Here is an 18,084-nt window from a genome sequence, read left to right as displayed (position 1 = left end):
GTGGAAGGGTCAATGAGGAGACTGTGCTCACAGCCAGAAGAGGGCTACCCTTGAGCATCTTTTGTAAGCCAAGATGGTACGTTGTGTAATTTCCATGATAACCCTGTGAACCGGGCAGGTGGCAGTGCCCCGTGTACCAGTGAGCAAAGTCAGCTAAGCATCTTGCCCAAAGACCTATATTTTCTAAGGGGCAGAACTGTGATGTGATCCCATATCTGTTCAACTAGAAAGGTTATTGCTTTTCCACTGTAACCACTGGGGGAACTTGGTTCTAGAGGTGTGTTCTGGCCACACTTCCTGAGCTCCAAGAATACAGTGAGGCATTGCTGTCTAGTGCGACTTTCCTCTCTGACTTGTTCACGTTGGTTTATTGGGTATACTCTTCAATGCTCACATCCAGGGCCCTGTCAGTTGGGGGCAGGCTCCCTGCGACTCCCTGATCAAGAACGTGTTGAATTGTATCTCATGCTTTGCAAGGTGCAGTGGTTCACTCAAGCTCCAGGTAATGACAGCCACTGCCCGCTTGGTTCTTTTCGTGGGATAACTGCAATGCCCTCGAGGTGTCACATACCTGCAAATGACACAGCTCACAATTCCCGTGTTTTATAGAGACCTTGTTGAATTTGGAGATGAGTGATGTGATGTCAGGAAAAGCCGTGGGAAAAAATATTCAATATCGAATGTTTTTTATAATTTAATTGCTGCCTGTTCCCAGGCTGAATTGAATTCTGGCAGACGTGTTCTTTTCATAGTCACAAAATACGTTGCGATATGCGGCAAATAAAATGTAGCTCTGGGGTTTTCTCTGCTAATCACAATGAAAAGAATCCATGGAAATGTTATTGTCTGTTGATGAACACTTTGTGCATTCTTGCAGCCAGTTCTAATTCAATTTATCTTAAACTTAGTTTCTTAAATTGTACAGACAATGAAGAGAATCAGATGATTATTCTAATATAGAAGACATAAACTCACCCAAACCGCCTATACTGCCTCGTGGCTTTTCAGCACCTTGGCGGAGTCCTGCCTTAGATGCAGGAGCCCTTGGAATAGGGCACAGTACCCAGGGGGTCTGAGTTCCCATTCTCTTCATTAAAGAAGCACATTGAAGATTAATGGGAACATCTATCTCCCCAGAGCCTGCTGTTGGGACTCTAAGACTAGAACTGCCTGGTCTTTCTGGGACCCCCATAGTGGGCAGTGACCACATCCTTATTTCCTTGGACTTGGAGCTTGGGAATGAGGGGAATAGGATAATAGGATAATGGAGGGAAATAATGAAGGGGAATGAGGAGGCAGGATACTAGATAGTCCAGACTACCTTTGAAAACACCCACTTCTCCTAGAGAAGTTCCCCTTTATTTATTTGTCCTAGTGTTAGATGTACAGATTGGGCCAGGATTAAATGGATTTCAAATGATTTCTTACCCTCCTTATGGGCTTCTGAAGTCTCTCTGGAAGTGTTGGCCTAAGCGTATTGTCTCAGTTTCATTGGTTCCTTATGAAATATGTCTTTTAAAAATAAAATGAAATCTCCATAACCTATACTCTTGTTGAAGAATAATGAACTACTTTTTGGAGAAGATGTTCCATTTCTCCACAGCCAGAAGAGTTAATAAACACCTGCCCCCGTCTAGCGAGCCCTTCCCACCTTCTTAGCCAGAGGGGTTGGACGCAGCATCCTTACTTTCTTTTTAAAAAAATTTGTTCTTTTTAGTTATACATGACAGTAGAGTCTATTTTGACATATTTGTACAAAATGGAGTATATCTTATTCTAATTAGGGTCCCAGTCTTGTGGATGTACATGATGTGGAGATTCACTGTAGTATGTTCATATATGTATATAGGAAAGTTATGTCAGATTCATTCCACTGTCTTTCCTGTTCCTTTCCCAGTTCCCTTCCCTTTGTTCCCCTTTATTTAATCCACCAAACTTCTATTCTCCCCACCCCCTTGTTGTGTGTTAGCATCCACATATCGGAGAGAATATCTAAACTTTTGGCATTTGGGGATTGGATTTTTTCACATCTCTAGCCATTAGAGAAATGCAGATTAAAACTACACTGAGATTTTACCTCACTCCAGTCAGAATGGCAATTATCAAGAATACAAGTAGCAATAAATGTTGGTGAGGATGTGGGAAAAAAGGTACACTCATACATTGTTGGTGGGACTGCAAATTGGTGCAACAACTCTAGAAAATAGTATGGAGATTCCTCAGAAAACTAGGAATGGATCCACCGTTTGACACCTTGGTATGTATCCAAAGTAGTTAAAATCAGCATACTACAGTGATGCAGCCACATCAGTGTTTATAGCAGCTCAATTCACAATAGCTAAGCTATGAAACCATCCTAGGTGTCAACAGACGAATGGATGTGGCACCCTTTCTCTCTCTGTGTGTGCGTCAGCTCAGTGTTAGCCTACAGTGTTCTATCAGACTTGGTCACAGCACTTTAATGGGGTGTTGGGTGAATACCTTTGAAGTGTCAGGGTGTGGCCTTCTTTTTTTCAACAGGAATTACCATGATTGCACTTCATTGAGGATGTCTTTTCCCCAACAGGTTCTTAGCATGATAATCAACGCAGCCTACAAGCCTGGAAGGGTGTTAAGAGAATTGCAACTGGTGGAAGATCCACACTGGAATTTCCAGGAGGAGACGCTGAAAGCAAAGTAAGTGCTCTCAATCCTCGGGCACAGGGTTCTGCTAATTTGCTGCCACTTTGCCTGCTGTTGTGAAACCTGGCATTTCTCATTTTGATGTATTTTATAGAACTGGAAACAAACCCGAGGACCATCATTCTGTAGTTCTATGTGCTACGTACAGATTTATTGGTGGTTTTGCTGTATTTTATAGTTGCCTTACGGCTTAGGATTTCTAAAGTGAAGCAGGAATTTGCTTACATAATTTTTTTAATGTTACACACTCAAAATATATATTTATTTCTGAGCCAATAGATTATTTGTTCACAGGAAAAACAATTATGAAGAAAGGGTGCTTCTTGTCATGTTCACTAACAGCTCTTGATATTTTTTGATATTATGCAGAATTTGTACGAAATGCAAGGGTTCTCTACACTGGGATTTGAGGATTTTTAACGATAAAAGGAACTGATGTATCTATTTAGTTTGAGTTCAATAAAGTGGCAGTGGGCTCTGGGTTGACTTGTAGTTGGGTAACTTTCCTGTCTTTGGAAGCAGGCTAATTGGAAAGGTGAGATTCTGCTTTGTTTAAAGTTTCTTGACCTCTGAAAACAAGAGCACAAACTGTCTCCATGTGTTTGAACTTGGTCACTGAGAAGTTCATAGAAGAGATTGATTTCTCAAGGTAACTTAATGTTCAGTGATTGCTTGGAGTTGTCAGGGCTTTTAATAATCACTTATGGTTTCCCGATAAAGAAGATCTTACTGGTTGATTTCTCTTTTAATAGTGTCCTAAAATATCATTGATATATAGCATTTAGGAAATGATGCTTCTTTGGAAGAACGAGCCACATTCATAGCGAAAACTGAGGAATTCTTCATAATTTGGACAGCCAGAGACGGTTTTCTTGATAGTGAGCTTGCTGTATCTCCCCCTTCCTTCTCAGTCACTCACTCTGTATTCCCAGTGTCTTTGTAGAACAGCTCTAATCATCTTAGGCTCTACAAAGTCAGGTAAGGGCTAGTGGGACTCCGCCAAATCACAAAGGCTACAAGGATATGCATAAGTAAGGTGAGGGCTTATTTGTATAAAGTGTGATGATTTTGCCAGTGAAAGGTGTCACTGCATGTCACCATCCCTTCCTTCCTGAGAGACTCACATGAGTCTTGTCTATAGCTCAGAGAAAACCAAGTACTTTCCTGTTGAGTATTCCTTTCTCTCCTGCTTTCTAAGGGGGTCACCAGCCATTGAAGCACATTTTCTCCCAAGGCTTTATCAGTGGTGATGGCGGAGATCTTATTCAAGTATTTATACACATATCCTTTCTTCTTGTTTCAAGTCTTTTCTGTGTGGTTCGGTGCAGTCCAGACACACCTAAAAGATATGGAAATAGTGAAAGCACAAAGGTCTTCCATTCCATGAGAAGCTCTGCTCCTAAATCAGCCAGAAACTTGCTCCAGACACCATAGTGACAGGAAGAGTTCATTTCGCAAGTGTTGGCACTTATTTTTATGTTACCAGGTCGATCAGAGCTTTTATTAAATCCAGCCTGATACAATCAAAACAGACTCGGTGAAATCCAGCTCTGCTGAATTGTAAAGGCAACGTATTACCTATCATATCGGAGATGACAGGAAGTTTCATAGCAGAATCTTACGCAGCAACTTATAATGAGGAGATGTCTGAATGGGGTTTCGACTCTGTGATCCTAGCAGCGTTTCCCAGCAGCTGCTAATGATGACAGGTTTACAGTCAGCAGGGGCCTTCCTGTGACAACCCTGCGTGTTGAGTCACCTCTTTCCTTCTGATGGAAAATGACAACATTTTAGATCGTGACAACTTTGCTCTTTTCTTTGGTGCAAATGGGAGGAGAGCGAGCTGGCTTCTTCCCCTCCAAGTGGAGAGGCAGAGATGTTTTCTGTCATGAATAAATTAACTGAGCAGAGGGGCGACCTGCATTTAAGGCAGCTGTTGTCTTAGTCGGTCGGGAGAGCTGAACTGAAATGTTACAAGAAGTGTCTTCAGGAAGCCAGGGCTGAGGACAGTCTGCAGGGCAGCGTGATTGCTGTCTTTTAACGTCTGGGACTGCTGATGGATTTTTTCCTTAAAAAAAAAAAAATTACTCAACAAGGTGCCTTTGAAAAGGTTTTGACCTGCGAATGTAATAAAAACTAACATTGTCATGGATGGTCATGGTCATCTTTGGCGGTTGGCTTCTATTTATCCAAGCAACCATACCTTCCACAGTATGAAGGAAACTATTGCAGTATTTGAACGTCATACATTTTAGCTTTGCTTCACTGTGACCAAAATATCTGAAAGGAACAACTTAGAGCGGGGAAGTTTATCTTGGCTCATGGTTTCAGAGGTTCAGTCCATGGGCAGCTAATTTCATCCCTCTGGGGATGAGGTGAGGCAGAGCATCATGGTGGAAGGGCATGGAGCAGGAAGGCTGCTCAGCTCTAGGAAGCAGAGAGAGAGCAAGGTGCCAGGGACAAAATATACACCCCAAAGGCAAACCCCCAGGGACCTACTTCCTCCATCCACACCCTAACTGCCTATATTTACCACCCAGTACTGTAGTCCTTTCAAATTATTAATCCACCAGTGGGTTGATCCACTGATTATGTCACAGCTCTCATGACTGATCATTTCACTTATTGCTATATTCCTGTGTTGTCCCACACATGAGCTTTGGGGGGATACCTCGCATTCCAAACCATGACAGCTTATAAGGAAGGACTCTTCTCATCACTGGTCCTCAGCATGGATCGGAAGGCAAAAATGTACTAGCTGTAGTGCAAAGGGAAAAGTGCGTTCTGTGTAGTTCTGAAGGAGAAATTTTCCTTCTTTCTGATGAATTTAGGTTTTCTAAATTGACCTACATTGTTTTGAATTTAGGAGAAATCTAGGCTATACCTTAGGGGGATTTTAAAAAGCCCTTCCAACTGCATGCATCTAGAGACATTTTAGTGTTTTCCAACATGTTATAAAATCTTCTGAGGAAGAAAAGAAGACCGTGTTAGCTGTGCTTTAAATGCTTTTGAGCATGAAAGCCAGGTAAAGGCCTCACAGATTTTTCCAGTCCTTTGTTACAGATATTCAGACTATTTAAAGAGAAAATGTGCTGGTTATCATTTCAAGTAAATTAGATTTCATTGTCACTTAGGCAAGGAGATAAGGTCAGATTTTTTACTTAAAAATCATCTCAAGAATGGGGCATGGTCAGCTCTGGAAATATTTGGTTTCTTCCTTTTCATGAATAATGGCAAATTTTGTATGTACTTTTGTTTATTTGCCCTTTCTTTGGCCTTTACTCAGGCCTATATTGTATGAACAGTGAGATGTAAGATTGGCCTTAAAGTGACTTGTGTGAAAAGTATTCCTCACCTGTTCGTGTGAGCTCCGCTGGCTCAGATATTATGGTTTGCTCCCCTGGAAACGTGTGGTGAACTTCAGGTGAGGTGAGCAGGTGGACCGGTCTGATGGAAGAGCAGGCAGTTCCCTGTGTGTGCCCTTAAATTCTTCTGGTTGTGGCACAGTATGTCTGGGTTCAAACTCAGATCGGTTTAGGAAGTTCTGAATGACTCTCTCCTAAAATAAACACAGTACCCCATTTGTGGCACAGAGTTCCCAGTACTTGAAAAGCAGGCAGCAGAGAAGAAGGAAAAGAAGGAAAGCAGAAATTTCTAAGCTTATTTTGTATTATGAGACTGAGAAGCCAGAAGCCCTGGAGTGGGAAGGTTAAGAAGATGAGACCATGAAGTCAAAGCTCTGTTCTGAAGGAAGTCAGAACCAGGCCTCTCCCCGTTCCCACAGGGTTAGTAGAGGTCCCTTTTCCCCTTAGCTCCTCCTCCTATTGGAGGATGTGAACTCAGTGGAAGAACTGGCCTTGACCTCTGCTCCCTCACCCCATCACTACCTGGGAGGTCTTGCTAATCGCTCCTGGTAAGGGGTCATCCTAAAGATGAATGGTGGAACCCAGGCTGGACTGCAGTTGTCCCCCTGGACTGTGCTTATGAATGGATCCTTATCCCATCCACATTGGTAGGAAGGAGAGGAGACTATTCAACCTGCCACTCCTCCGGCTCCCTCTTCCTCTGCCCCCTCTATTCTGCCATGTACCCTCCTGCGTGGAAATAAATCCCTAAAAATGTGGTTAGGACATCCTTATTGATATCAGGGAGGGGAAACCTCCTCCTGTACCCTGTTAGGTTCAGAGACTGCAATCCCATGGATTAAACTGGCAACAGAGGCAGGGGAGGGTGGAGGGGGTTAATGTACAGTTCCGTGTTCATGCACAGGGACACTCAGGAGCGGGTCAAAGAGCTGCCTCGGTAGGGAAAGGCCGCGGACAGAGAAGGCTTCTCCCTACAAGAGTAAACAGAGTTCTTTGAGAAGGAGAAATTGTGTAAGAGAACCAGTGGGAGATAAAAACGTGCGAAATAATGCTTGTTTCTGCAGGTGTGAGTGGGCTCTTCATCTTTGTGGCCATGGAGTTCCTCCAGACGGGGTTGTGGTGGGTCTACTCCTGCTGTCTCTTTCTGAGTAGAAGCTGCCCCAAAGAGGGGATTTATGGCCGTCCTCATTCCTTAGAAGTTTTTGCTGTCAGATAACAGAAGCTCCCAGAAGACCTCTTTTTCTGTATCTGTCAGCTTAAATAATCTGTCTAGTTACTCTGGGGATCCAATTTGGGTCCCCACATGGACCAGAGTCAGCCGCAGCATCTCCTTATGTGCTCAGTTTGTAGTGAAAGGAGATGAGTTTCCTGCTTCCAGAATCCTCCAGAACCTCAGAATGCTAACATGCTAAGAAGAGAGAGTGGAGGATCTTCTAAAAATCAGGGCAGGAGCTCCTGTCGGAGGACTGTCAGACATAAAGAGTCTCCTAGCGGGACACCTCCCCTCCTCCTGTCCTTCCTGTTCTCTTGCTAAAGGCATCATCCCCAGCCCCATGATCCTTTGTTTCTTGCGTTTTCCTTCCTCCTTTGGAGATGATTTTCACACCAGGCAGTCCTCTGGTCTGGTCTCTTAATATTCTCCCCCTGTCTCCTCCTCCTCTCAGGACTTGGAATGTGTGCTGCAAATGTTTCTCTGCACGCTGCCGAGCCCCGCTGGGCCATGTGGTGGGTGGCCCACGTGTGCTGCCCTCAGGACCCACAGTTTATGGGGGTGGTATCAGCATGTGGTTTGGGGTTGTTCTCTGAGCATGTCCCGCTTACAAAAACAAGTGTTCATTTGGATTTTACAGAAAAATCACAAACACAGAATAAAGGTACTGTTCTTTCTCCTGATCAGCTTGAGAATAAATGGTGTTAGGCCTTCATATCAACCCCCAAAACCTCATCACATATGCTTTACTAACCAAGGCATATCACATAAGAAGGGCTGCAATCTTTGGTGCCTCTTTCCTGGTGGCACACCGTCCACATTTGTCTCATCCCAATGATGTTTACTTTGATCATTTAATTAGTGATGTCTACACACTGCTCCAACTTGGAGGTCATCTGTGGGGAGATACTTGATGCTATGCAGTGATGCCATTCCCCGCAAACTTCCAGCTCATTCGTTACTTCCTTGGTGTGATTGGTGGATTGCTGTTTACCAAGTGTATTATCCTCCATTACTATCATGTCTTATTTTGATTCTCAGATTGCCTTAGATTTGCCTCAGTTGGAGCCACCTACACCTGGCTTTTTTGTCCCTTCAGTGTGTCTCTGTCATTCTTTGATATGCTTTTTCTTTCTGACCCAACAAGATGTTCAGAATATATCTTCTTTCCTGTCCCCAGTCCTGGAATTAGCCATTTCTTCAAAGAACCTGATTTTTCCCTGTGGCCTTATGGTGGGGGCGTTATTGTCGGGGGATGGGTGTAAAATGGCTTCTAGAACCTAAGACCTGGCATTAGCTGTGCTCACTGCTCTTCAGGTGTCACTGCTGCCTGGTTCTGGGAACAGAGCTAGGGTGTTGATGTGCATGTACCTGCTAACCCTTGCTGGAGTCAGGATCCCATCCAGGTTCCAGTCCCCGCCCAGCACACCAGCTTCCTCCTAGCCTTTTCTTTTTCCATATTTGTAGCTCTGCTCCTGGTGGTGGAAACCTGGCTCAGGCCAGCTTCAGTGGACTTGTTTAGTTTTTACTTCCTCAGGCCCAGATCACCCCAGTGTCTTCACCACCTTGCTCCCTGCTCAGAAGGACTTTACCTGCATGCAGATGGCCTCCTCTCCATGTGTGGCCTGCTTTCCACCTGTGACAGGCTGGGTGTCTCCCACACAGGCTGCACTGCCCTAACGAGGCCCTTGGGACCCACCCCTTTGAAAAGGGACAAGAGGTGGCAGGGTTGGGCGGGTGGAGTGTCAGCTGAGGCAGGCCCTAAAGGGGCTACACTGAAGGCTGTCTGCCAACCGCCCTTGATGGGAGGGGATCCTGGCCACATAGCTGGGTCCCGCACCACCTGGGCACCATGGCTCCTAGACAGCGTTGTTGTGCAGGGAGGGCGCAGAAGAGGAAAGTCACCTGTCATCTGTAAGCCGTGCTCTAATTCTCATTTTCTAAAACAATTCTGCTGAACCATCCCAAATTAAGGAGGGAAAAAGCCACCCTCTTCCTGTTTCCCACAGGGACTGCACCCGTTAGGGCCTTGTGACCCAGAGGCTTGGCCAACTCAAGTATCTGATACTCTTTGAGCACTCCTGCCACAGTTTGACATCTGACCTGGTGTTTACATTTCTCCTGCTTTTTTATGTCTTATTATTTTACTTCTCTAAGAGACTTTAAGAATCTTGATATTGAGCTCTTTTAAACAGAGCCCTTGGACCACCAAACACGTCATGGATAAATCTGCAAGGGAAAACATACCCATTGGTTCTTCATTTCCCACAACATGGGGGGATATACAGTGTTCACCGAGTTGTGCTGTTTTGGGGGGGAGGGGGCATGAAATGCATCAAAAGCAAAAACTTCCCCTCCCCAAAAGCAAGTCCTAGAGACCCTCCTCTAGGATAGGGATGGGGAGGTTTCTACAGTAGGATTGATAGAGGTCTGAGAAAAATCAACCGTTGTGCCAGGCTGGAGGATTTAAAGCATGATTTTATCTACAAAGCATGGCTTTTTAGTTCTTACTCCACAGAAAGTCAAGCTTGGCACATCAGAGAAGTTAAAGAAAAAGGAGGGCAGAGGTACTGGGATATGAAAGACCACTGAATAAATATAAAGTACGTTTTTTCAAGTTAGAATCTAATTTTTTTTCCTGTTGAAACTTTAAGAAGTGATTTATTGGGGGAAAATGAGTTTTTCCAGACTCCAGAAAGACATAAAAAAAAAAAAAAAAGCTGAAATACGACTCAGTAGCAGTTTTTTTCTATTTATGTCTATTACCACATTGTTCTTTGTGAACCGGATATCAAGGTTCTTGAACTTATTTTTTTTTACCAGCAAGTCACAGAAATGACGGTCTCCTTATTTTAGACTCAGATTTGCACAAATTAACTTCCTGCTCTTCCTGTTGTGTCCTGTCACGGGCTGCCGGGTACCTGAGTTGTCCAGTGTGAGAAATGCCACAAACAATATGTAGTGATAGCTTTGGTAAATAACATTTGTACTAATTTTTGGGAAAACAACCAAAATCAAGAGGAATCAACTTCCAGGGTAGTCCAGAAGGTTAGGTGAAGATTTGAGGTCCTTACCTTACTGGTTGGCATTGAAGGCCTACCTTGGAGGTTGATCCCTCTCAATTTTGGTTGTTTTCCCCAAAATTAGCACAAATGTTTTATCTGCCAAAGCTACCAACCACTATGTACTATTTTTCTGCAAAACAAATTGCTCAGGATTTCAATTTGAAAATTGGGATCCACATCAAGGACAGTTTCATGGGCACAGCTGTTCTGATGCAGCCATGTCAGTGGCCTCTGTGTTTAGTGAGTGTGAAATAGTCAAAAGACCAGTGGTCCCATGCCAATGGGAAAGTTTACCATTATTCTGTGCCCATAATAGCTTTAAAAATGTATGGAAAGGTGATCGAAACTGATTTCCAAGTCCTTGTGTTTCCAGCTGGGCTTCTTATTCTGTTAAATCCTGGGTAAAGCCTCCAGGAACTGTTTGTAAACCAAGAACTGTCCATTCTGCCTTCTATAGATCTGTGGCTAGTCATTGCTGATGTTTTTCTTGGGAGAAAGGTTTCTTTCCTGCAGGTGAAGATCAGCTAGCTCATGAAGACAGTATCTAAATCTCAGAAGCATCTACACTCTCTAATCCTTTGTCGTGTTTGTGAGTGGGGAGGAGGGAGGAAGGACAACCTGGATTTGTCATTATAGTTAAACAATATCAGTTGCACTTTCCTCTGCTGCCACCAGGTCATAGGGAAGACCCTAACAGAATATTTAAATACCAGGACAGTAAAGATGGCATCTCTGTAAGCAATGTTAGTTGGATGGTAAGATTTTCATACCCTTAATTCAGTTCATTGTAAGGAAAAAGGGGTTTGAGTTTCTGGGTCTCCTTTTTCTGGTGCCTTAGAAAAGTTTTGGGAAAACTTCAGTATTTACACTCTAGACTATTCTTCCTCTGAAGAGAAGAGCAAAACACTTAAAGAAGCCCTTAGAGAATTGTTGTGGAATATATAAACCAAGAAAGGGCAGAGTGCATGGCAGGCAGCAGCCATGATCAGAGGAGAAGCAGCTTTGTGGGTGACAAGCTGTCTAGGGGTCCCTGGTTCTTGTCCCTCCCTTTCCTCTTGAGGTTGTATTAGCCCAGACACCATAACAGTAAGCTCAGGCTGAGTGGTGTAAGCAGCAGACATTCATTTTCTCATACCCTGAAGGCTGGGAGGCTAAGGTCAAGGAGTCAGCCAGGCAGGTGTCTCCTGAGGCCCTCTCCTTGACTGTGGATGGCCATTTTCTGTGCACATGTCTCTAGAGTCTCTCTTCTCCTGTGGACACCAGTCCTATTGTTTTAGGGTCCATCCTGTTCATATGATTTAACCTTAATTTCTTTGAAGGCCCCATCTCCAAATACAATTGCAGTATGAGATAGGGCTTTAACATGAATTTGGAGGGGACGGAGTTCAGTCCTTAACAAGAATGAGGTATCTTAGGTGAGGTCCTTTTGTTAAATTTACTGCCTCTCGTTCTCTCTCTTTAACTGGAAAAATGAATTTCATTATTCCTGATATACAAATTAACACTCTTAAATTCCCAAAGACTTCAGTGCCCATTTTTGCTCCTGACACACAGAAGCATTTTCTGTACCTGTTGGTCATTCCCCTGAGGTCTGTTCTGGTTCTGTGACCGCCAAAGCCATGCGCCGTGGGGCGCCTGCTGTGCCGGGAATCCTTGTGTGGTCTCCTCATCTTGTGTCTGTGTTGCAGTTGCTGGATTTTGTTTTTTGTTTTGTTCTCATAAAATCCATTGTGTTTCTCTCCTTTTAAATGTGACCTTGCTTACCTATCACCATTCCGCACAGATGCCATTTATGAATAATGGAAATTGTCCCCTGTTTCAACAAGGTGATATGCAGTCTTGGCAAAGATGTCATTTCAGTGTTCTGAATTTACATGGTGTTTCAAAGCAGAATCATGATCCCATATGCACTTGTGCTGTTCAAAAATGAAATACAGCAGCAGCAAAATATCTTTTAGATTTCATGAACTTCATTTTGAGGACCATGCTGGTTAGGTATGTATCAAACACTACTGGTCTTTGGCATGAGGTTATATACAGCACAATGAGAAGGAAGTCCTTACTGCAGATTTAGCACCATTGCCACGTATTTTGTGTACCCTCGTGAGCATTTTTTAAAAATATTTTTGTGAGATCATAAGGAAGTATATAAAAGCCAATAAAATGCAAACCACACAGCATTCTTTGTTATTAGAAAATGAAGTGGCTTTGGAATATGCTGGTCCTAGTAATCATTTGATTTTACCATTGCTTTCCCTTCCTTATTTTCTAGGTACAGAGGTAAAACTTACAGGGCTGTGGTTAAGATCGTACGAACATCTGACCAAGTAGCAAATTTCTGCCGACGAGTTTGTGCCAAGCTAGAATGCTGTCCAAATCTGTTTAGTCCTGTGCTGATTTCTGGAAACTGCCCAGAGAACTGTTCCATTCATACCAAAACCAAATACAGTAAGTACAAATGATGATAAAACCTAACAACATTGGTCCATAAGCCGGAACTGCAGCATAATATAGTTGGTTTTTGTTTTATTTTTAGCCTTCTGAGTAGTGTTTCATAGGAGCTGCTCTGGAAAATTGTTTTAAGATTTGCTCTGGAAGATTCCTATGTGTTTTTAGCCTGGCATCGAGGGAGGGATGGGGTCAATTCAAAACAAGGTGGATTGTCACCTACAGGCTTTGGAAAAGGAAAAAGGAGAAGGTGTGTATTATCTTGGATTTTCCATGGATCACCTTCTCCACAGCTCTGTGGCTGGGAAGATAAACTGGTGATTTGTGATGCTCAGGAACCCAGATTCACCTCTTATCCTTATGCTGAGAAGCCAAAGAGGTCTTTTGATGCTTTTCTTGCGGATCCTTGTCCTGGCAGCTTCTCCCCTGGTTAGACACATGCTCAGCACTCTCTGAGGGCTACCATAACTAGAGGATTCTGGAGCAGCCGTCCCCCCCTTCTTTGTCCCCAGCCGCCTTTGCCTCTCCACTGTAATATAGGATTCAGCCTGGTGCCACTTTCCCAACTGGTAGCATGTGCCTCTGCCAGTCCCATCTCATTCAGTGATCCTGCTGTGGGTTCACAGTCACTCTCCGCCCTGTGCTTCCTGTATCTTGGTGGCCTTCTCCATGTTGCTAGCCACTCCAGACATCTCCGTCTCTGATATCTCAAACCCCGAAAACAGCTTCTGAGCTCCCCTCAGTTCTCTGTCATCCCAGGGGCAGTTGGCTGTGCCAGCCCACATTCCAGCCCCCTGCTGGAGAGGACAGGGACCCACATAGTGTGGCCAGTACTCTGTGAGCCACAGCCACCTGTGACTCGTCCAGTTGGGTGTGGGAACCAGGAATCTGGACGTATCTGAGGCACTGTTCAGGGTGTGATGTCCTTCTTTCTCTCTGTGCACGCACATGCATCTGCCTTCCACTCCTGTTTCTACAAAAGGTCAGCCACGCTCTGTCGCAATGATCCCCATTTCTATGTACCCACGTGGTCTTGGGTGAGAACCCAGGTGGGTTCATATCTTCTGCTTCCTAAAGAACTCATCTCCACAGCCTCTCTGTGGCAAGGATTCACTAGGTACAGCCACTCCCGAATGAGGAATGATGAGGGTGAAACTTGGCCTTGAATTTTAGCGTACAAATGAGCTTCCTCATAGGACCTAGGGAACAGGAGGGAAGGAGCAGTTATTACAACTCAATTAAATGCAGCCGAAATGAACTTGAAGATGATCCTGGATCTGGTTTTATAAAACTTCAAAGTCCTGAGATTCCTCACGTGGTCTTAGAGTGAACATTGCTACAGACGGAACCTGAGCTCCAGCCAGAGGAGTGCAGAACAGTATTTTGATGGAATCCAGAACAGCAGGAGTTGTTCAGTCTAATTCTAAGGCCCCCCCAAAATGTACTGACCTCTGGTTACATTCAGTCAAACCAGTTCTGACCTCTGTACCTGCTTTTAAGAGGCTGCACCAGCCTTGCCATGCCTGCTTGGGATTTGGGAGGTGAGAATGGTTTCTCTTTCCTCTCTCTCCTCCTCCCCCATCTACCTCCTCTCCAGAGCAGTTGCCTCCCCTCCTCTTCTCTTCCTTTGTCCAGGTGTGTGTGTGTGTGTGTGTGTGTGTGTGTGTATGTGTGTGTGTGTATGTCTGCAGCCTAAAATGTTTTAAATTTTCTTTCTTCCGTAGCCTATTATTATGGAAAGAGAAGGAAGATCATTAAGCCCCCAATTGGGGAAAGCAGCATTGAGAGTGGACACCCAAAACCAGCCCGAAGAAGGAAACGACGAAAATCCATTTTTGTGCAGAAGAAGCGGAGATCTTCGGCTGTGGACCTAACTGCAGGCTCTGGGGAGGTACCGTCTGCTTAACTAGAAGCACCTGCCAACATTGGGTTTTAAAGTATGGCCCTCCTTGGGGCAGAATTGATAAAAGTGCAAAATAAGTACCCTCCTTCCTGTTTGGTGAACACAGCTTAGCTGCTTTGGCTAGGAAAGGGCCACTAAGCACTGACCTTGAGACTATGGGAGGAATGTCAGGCGTCCCTGGACAAACCTGGCACAGGTTTGCACGGGCTGTCCTGGGGAGGAAACTGTGCTGGGATCTGAGCCTGCACTGTGGCCTATGGCGTAGGCCACCCTGCTGTGCTCAGCGAGTCCCATGCCACCCACCCCCACACTTAAAGCTTTCCTCTTATTCCCAGGAAAGTGAAGAGGAGGACGCAGACCAGCTGGATGAAGACACTGCAAGTGAGGAGACCGGCTCGGAGCTCCGAGACGACCAGACCGACACCTCGTCGGCCGAGGTCCCCCCGACGCGGCCACGGAGGGCGGTCACCCTGCGCAGTGGCCCAGAGCCTGCGCGGCGGCCAGTGGAGAGGGCACGCAGGAGCCGCGTGGTGCAGGCCACCCCTGCAGAGGAGGAGGACAAGGGTCCTGTCGCCAAGACTGAGGGCCCTGAGGTGAGCCCCAGAGCCTGGAACACGAGTTCACAGGGGCGATTTGGGAGGATCACAAGTTCAAGGCTAGAGTGGGCAAGGTAGCGAGACCCTGTCTCAAAGAAGATTGGATCTGTGGCTCCATGGTAGAGCCCCTGGGTTCAATCTGCTGTTACCAACCAACCAAACAACAGGCGAAATAGCAGCAGCTGTTCTGGTGAAACTCCCAAGTTGGTGGGGTCAAAGGCTTTGATGTCACCTCGGCAGAGTGAGTCCTGAAGCAAGAGAAGGGAGCAAGGACTGGAGGAGCACCCTCATTTCTGAAGGGATTTTACTCCACCAGGGCTTCTAGTCAGGAAGAGGGCAGGGTCTAGTGCTCCAGGTCCCTCTGAACACTGGGCGCCCCAAATCTCATCTCCACATCTCCTGTTTCTAACTTGCTTTTTGCTTCCCACTGCCTGTTGAGGGGGTCACCTCTGTGGTGTCATAAAACGTGTATCAGGCAGATGGCAGCTGTTCAGGTGGTATGTGTCATTGGCCCCACCATCACAGACACCTTAAGGACAGCTGGCTTTCTTGTGCACTTTCTCTCTGTAGCTTATGATTATGAAAAGAGAAGGAAGATCAGTGAGTTCAGCACCCTAAACCAGCCAGGAGAAGGAAAGGAGCAGGGTCCCCTTAGCATCCTCGTATCTAAACAGAGATGCTTCGTCCATAAGCAGGCCCAAGATTTCCCGACCTGGGGCTTCAGGATGGGCCGTCAAGGCCTTTCTGTATCTAACCTCTGAAGGCACAGGGGTCATTGCAGGTGCAGGGGAAGTCACCACTGGGACACTTGTGAGGAAACTCCCCAGAGACAATTTCTGGGCTTGTTCAGGTGCCCAGGAGAGACCCAGGGCAGTGATGACTCAGGTCCAGGACAGCGTTAGAAGGACCCAACCGGCCACACAGTGTGCAGTGATGGTCCCCGCCCTGCTTCCCCTGCAGGAAACCAAACAGGAGGAGGAGGGAAGGCTCGTCCTGGAGAGCAACCCGTTGGAGTGGACAGTCACCGACGTGGTGAGGTTCATTAAGCTGACCGACTGTGCTCCCTTGGCCAAGATCTTTCAGGAACAGGTATGGTGGCTGGCTGTGTAGTTATTGGTTCATGTGAGACTCCAGATCTTAAAGGAACACCCTGTCTTACCTGGCTTCTTCACGACTGCTAGGCGGGGACAGATGTTTCAGGTGCCCATTCAGCTGCAGTTGACCCCTGTGAGGGTGTTCTTTCGTGCTGACGGGCAGGTGTGGGAGACCTGACACCCCATGCCCCAGAGCCTGGTTCCTGCTCCTCACTGTCTCACTGACCCCATGGAGGTGAGACTCTTCTGATAGCACCCAACAGGGCAAGGGCGAGGGAAGTGCTATTAACTGACAGGTGAGTTGTGGCAGTCTAGGCCCCACCTTCATTCTACACTGACCCCACAATGGTGGACTTGCTTTTTATTGTCCAGCAGGGATAAACATCCAACTCCTGCTTGTCCTTCTCAAATGTCACCTTGCTGGGGTGTTGGGGGGCCTGGTTGCAGCCTGGATGGACTGGAAGTCAAGGCTGATTGCTGGGCCTTACCTGGTGGGGAGTGGGCTGGACCAGATTTCCCCGTAGCCTTTTCCTGCAGTAGAGCCATTAGTTCTACAAGTATTTTTTCAGTGCCTGTTGGCAAATCTGGGTTTCAAGCATCTTTGGCTCTCACAGAAGAAATGATAACTACAAAAAAAAAAAAAAAAACCAAAAAAACAAAAAACAAGAAACTCAGCACTGTCATTAACTCAGGTCCCTGGGGTCATAGCCAGTCTTCCCTGTTCTTTCCAACATTCAGATTCCTTCTATTTGGTTTATAAATAATGGCCAGTGCTCTTAGTTCTGCTTGGCAAGAGAATAGGGAAATGTGTGTCTGCTGGACCTTTTCTGAGGGGAAGCCCTCTGTCCATTGTGTTCAGGTTAATTCTGTTTTCATCACTGTTTGCTTACTTTCTAGGTTTCTTTCATCACAAAACAGTTTAGAACCAATAGTATTATGATGGACAAATGTACAATCCATTGATGCAGTCTAGACCTGAAAGGAGTTTGTAATCTAGCAAATGAAATGGCTATAGTTAGCTAAAACAGCCAGACAGGTGACAGTGTGCCCTGACAAGAAAAGGGTTTTCATTTCCATTTTCCCTTAAGTTAATCTGAAAGCAAACTGCCAATCTGCACACAAGCCACCTTGCATCATTCTGCCTCTGGCCTTGTCTAAAAAGTTCAAGTGTAAGCCTGTGGCTCAATTGATTGAAATCCTTGCATTGTTCCACAGTGTAATCAGTATCTGTCTTTTCAGAACTTGTGTTAAAAAAATACTGTTTTCCATATAATAAATTGAAGATATGTTCATCCAGTCTATTTTTAGATTTAACAAACCAACAGTCTAGAAAGAGGATTTTTCAAGCATTAAATCAGAAAAATAAATAAGGAAGGGTCTCTGGTTTCCCATGCACCCAGGGAGTTTCCCACTTTTTCTCCAAAATCAATGTTGTAATGAATTGTACAAAGCAAATTAATGCAGTTCCCATCTCCCTCAAGTAGGGTATTTCTTGACATTCAGACTTCTCCAGAACAGTCCTGGAGGTGGAGCAATCCATATGATCCACCCTGGAACCTTCTGCAGATTTGTGATAAATTCGGGCTGAAGGAATGAATGGGGCTGGTTCCCTCCTGGCCTGCTGACACTTGCTGACACTGAGAGTGGATAAACTGGGAGCGATTTTTTTTTTTTTTGACCTTAAGAACCCAGGATAATGATCTTGTCCCTTATTAAAACAC

General features: G+C 45.3%; 1 protein-coding gene across 4 annotated transcripts in view; it reads left to right on the top strand.

Moving 5' to 3' along the window:
- Positions 1-18,084, top strand: part of Sfmbt2 (Scm like with four mbt domains 2) — a 218,742-nt gene that overhangs the window by 177,735 nt on the left and 22,923 nt on the right. For all 4 annotated transcript variants that reach the window (XM_048812649.1, XM_015495184.2, XM_015495185.2 and 1 more), the window contains 5 exons: positions 2,567-2,676; positions 12,595-12,770; positions 14,495-14,661; positions 15,009-15,266; positions 16,230-16,358. In XM_048812649.1, coding sequence (XP_048668606.1) covers positions 2,567-2,676; positions 12,595-12,770; positions 14,495-14,661; positions 15,009-15,266; positions 16,230-16,358 — 840 coding nt within the window. The remainder of the gene's footprint in view (positions 1-2,566; positions 2,677-12,594; positions 12,771-14,494; positions 14,662-15,008; positions 15,267-16,229; positions 16,359-18,084) is intronic.

This window comes from Marmota marmota, unplaced genomic scaffold, assembly GCF_001458135.2.
Source record: "Marmota marmota marmota unplaced genomic scaffold, marMar, whole genome shotgun sequence".
NCBI lineage: Eukaryota > Metazoa > Chordata > Mammalia > Rodentia > Sciuridae > Marmota > Marmota marmota.
The sequence above is the reverse complement of the archived record's forward strand: the minus strand, read 5'-3'. Positions and strand labels throughout refer to the sequence as shown.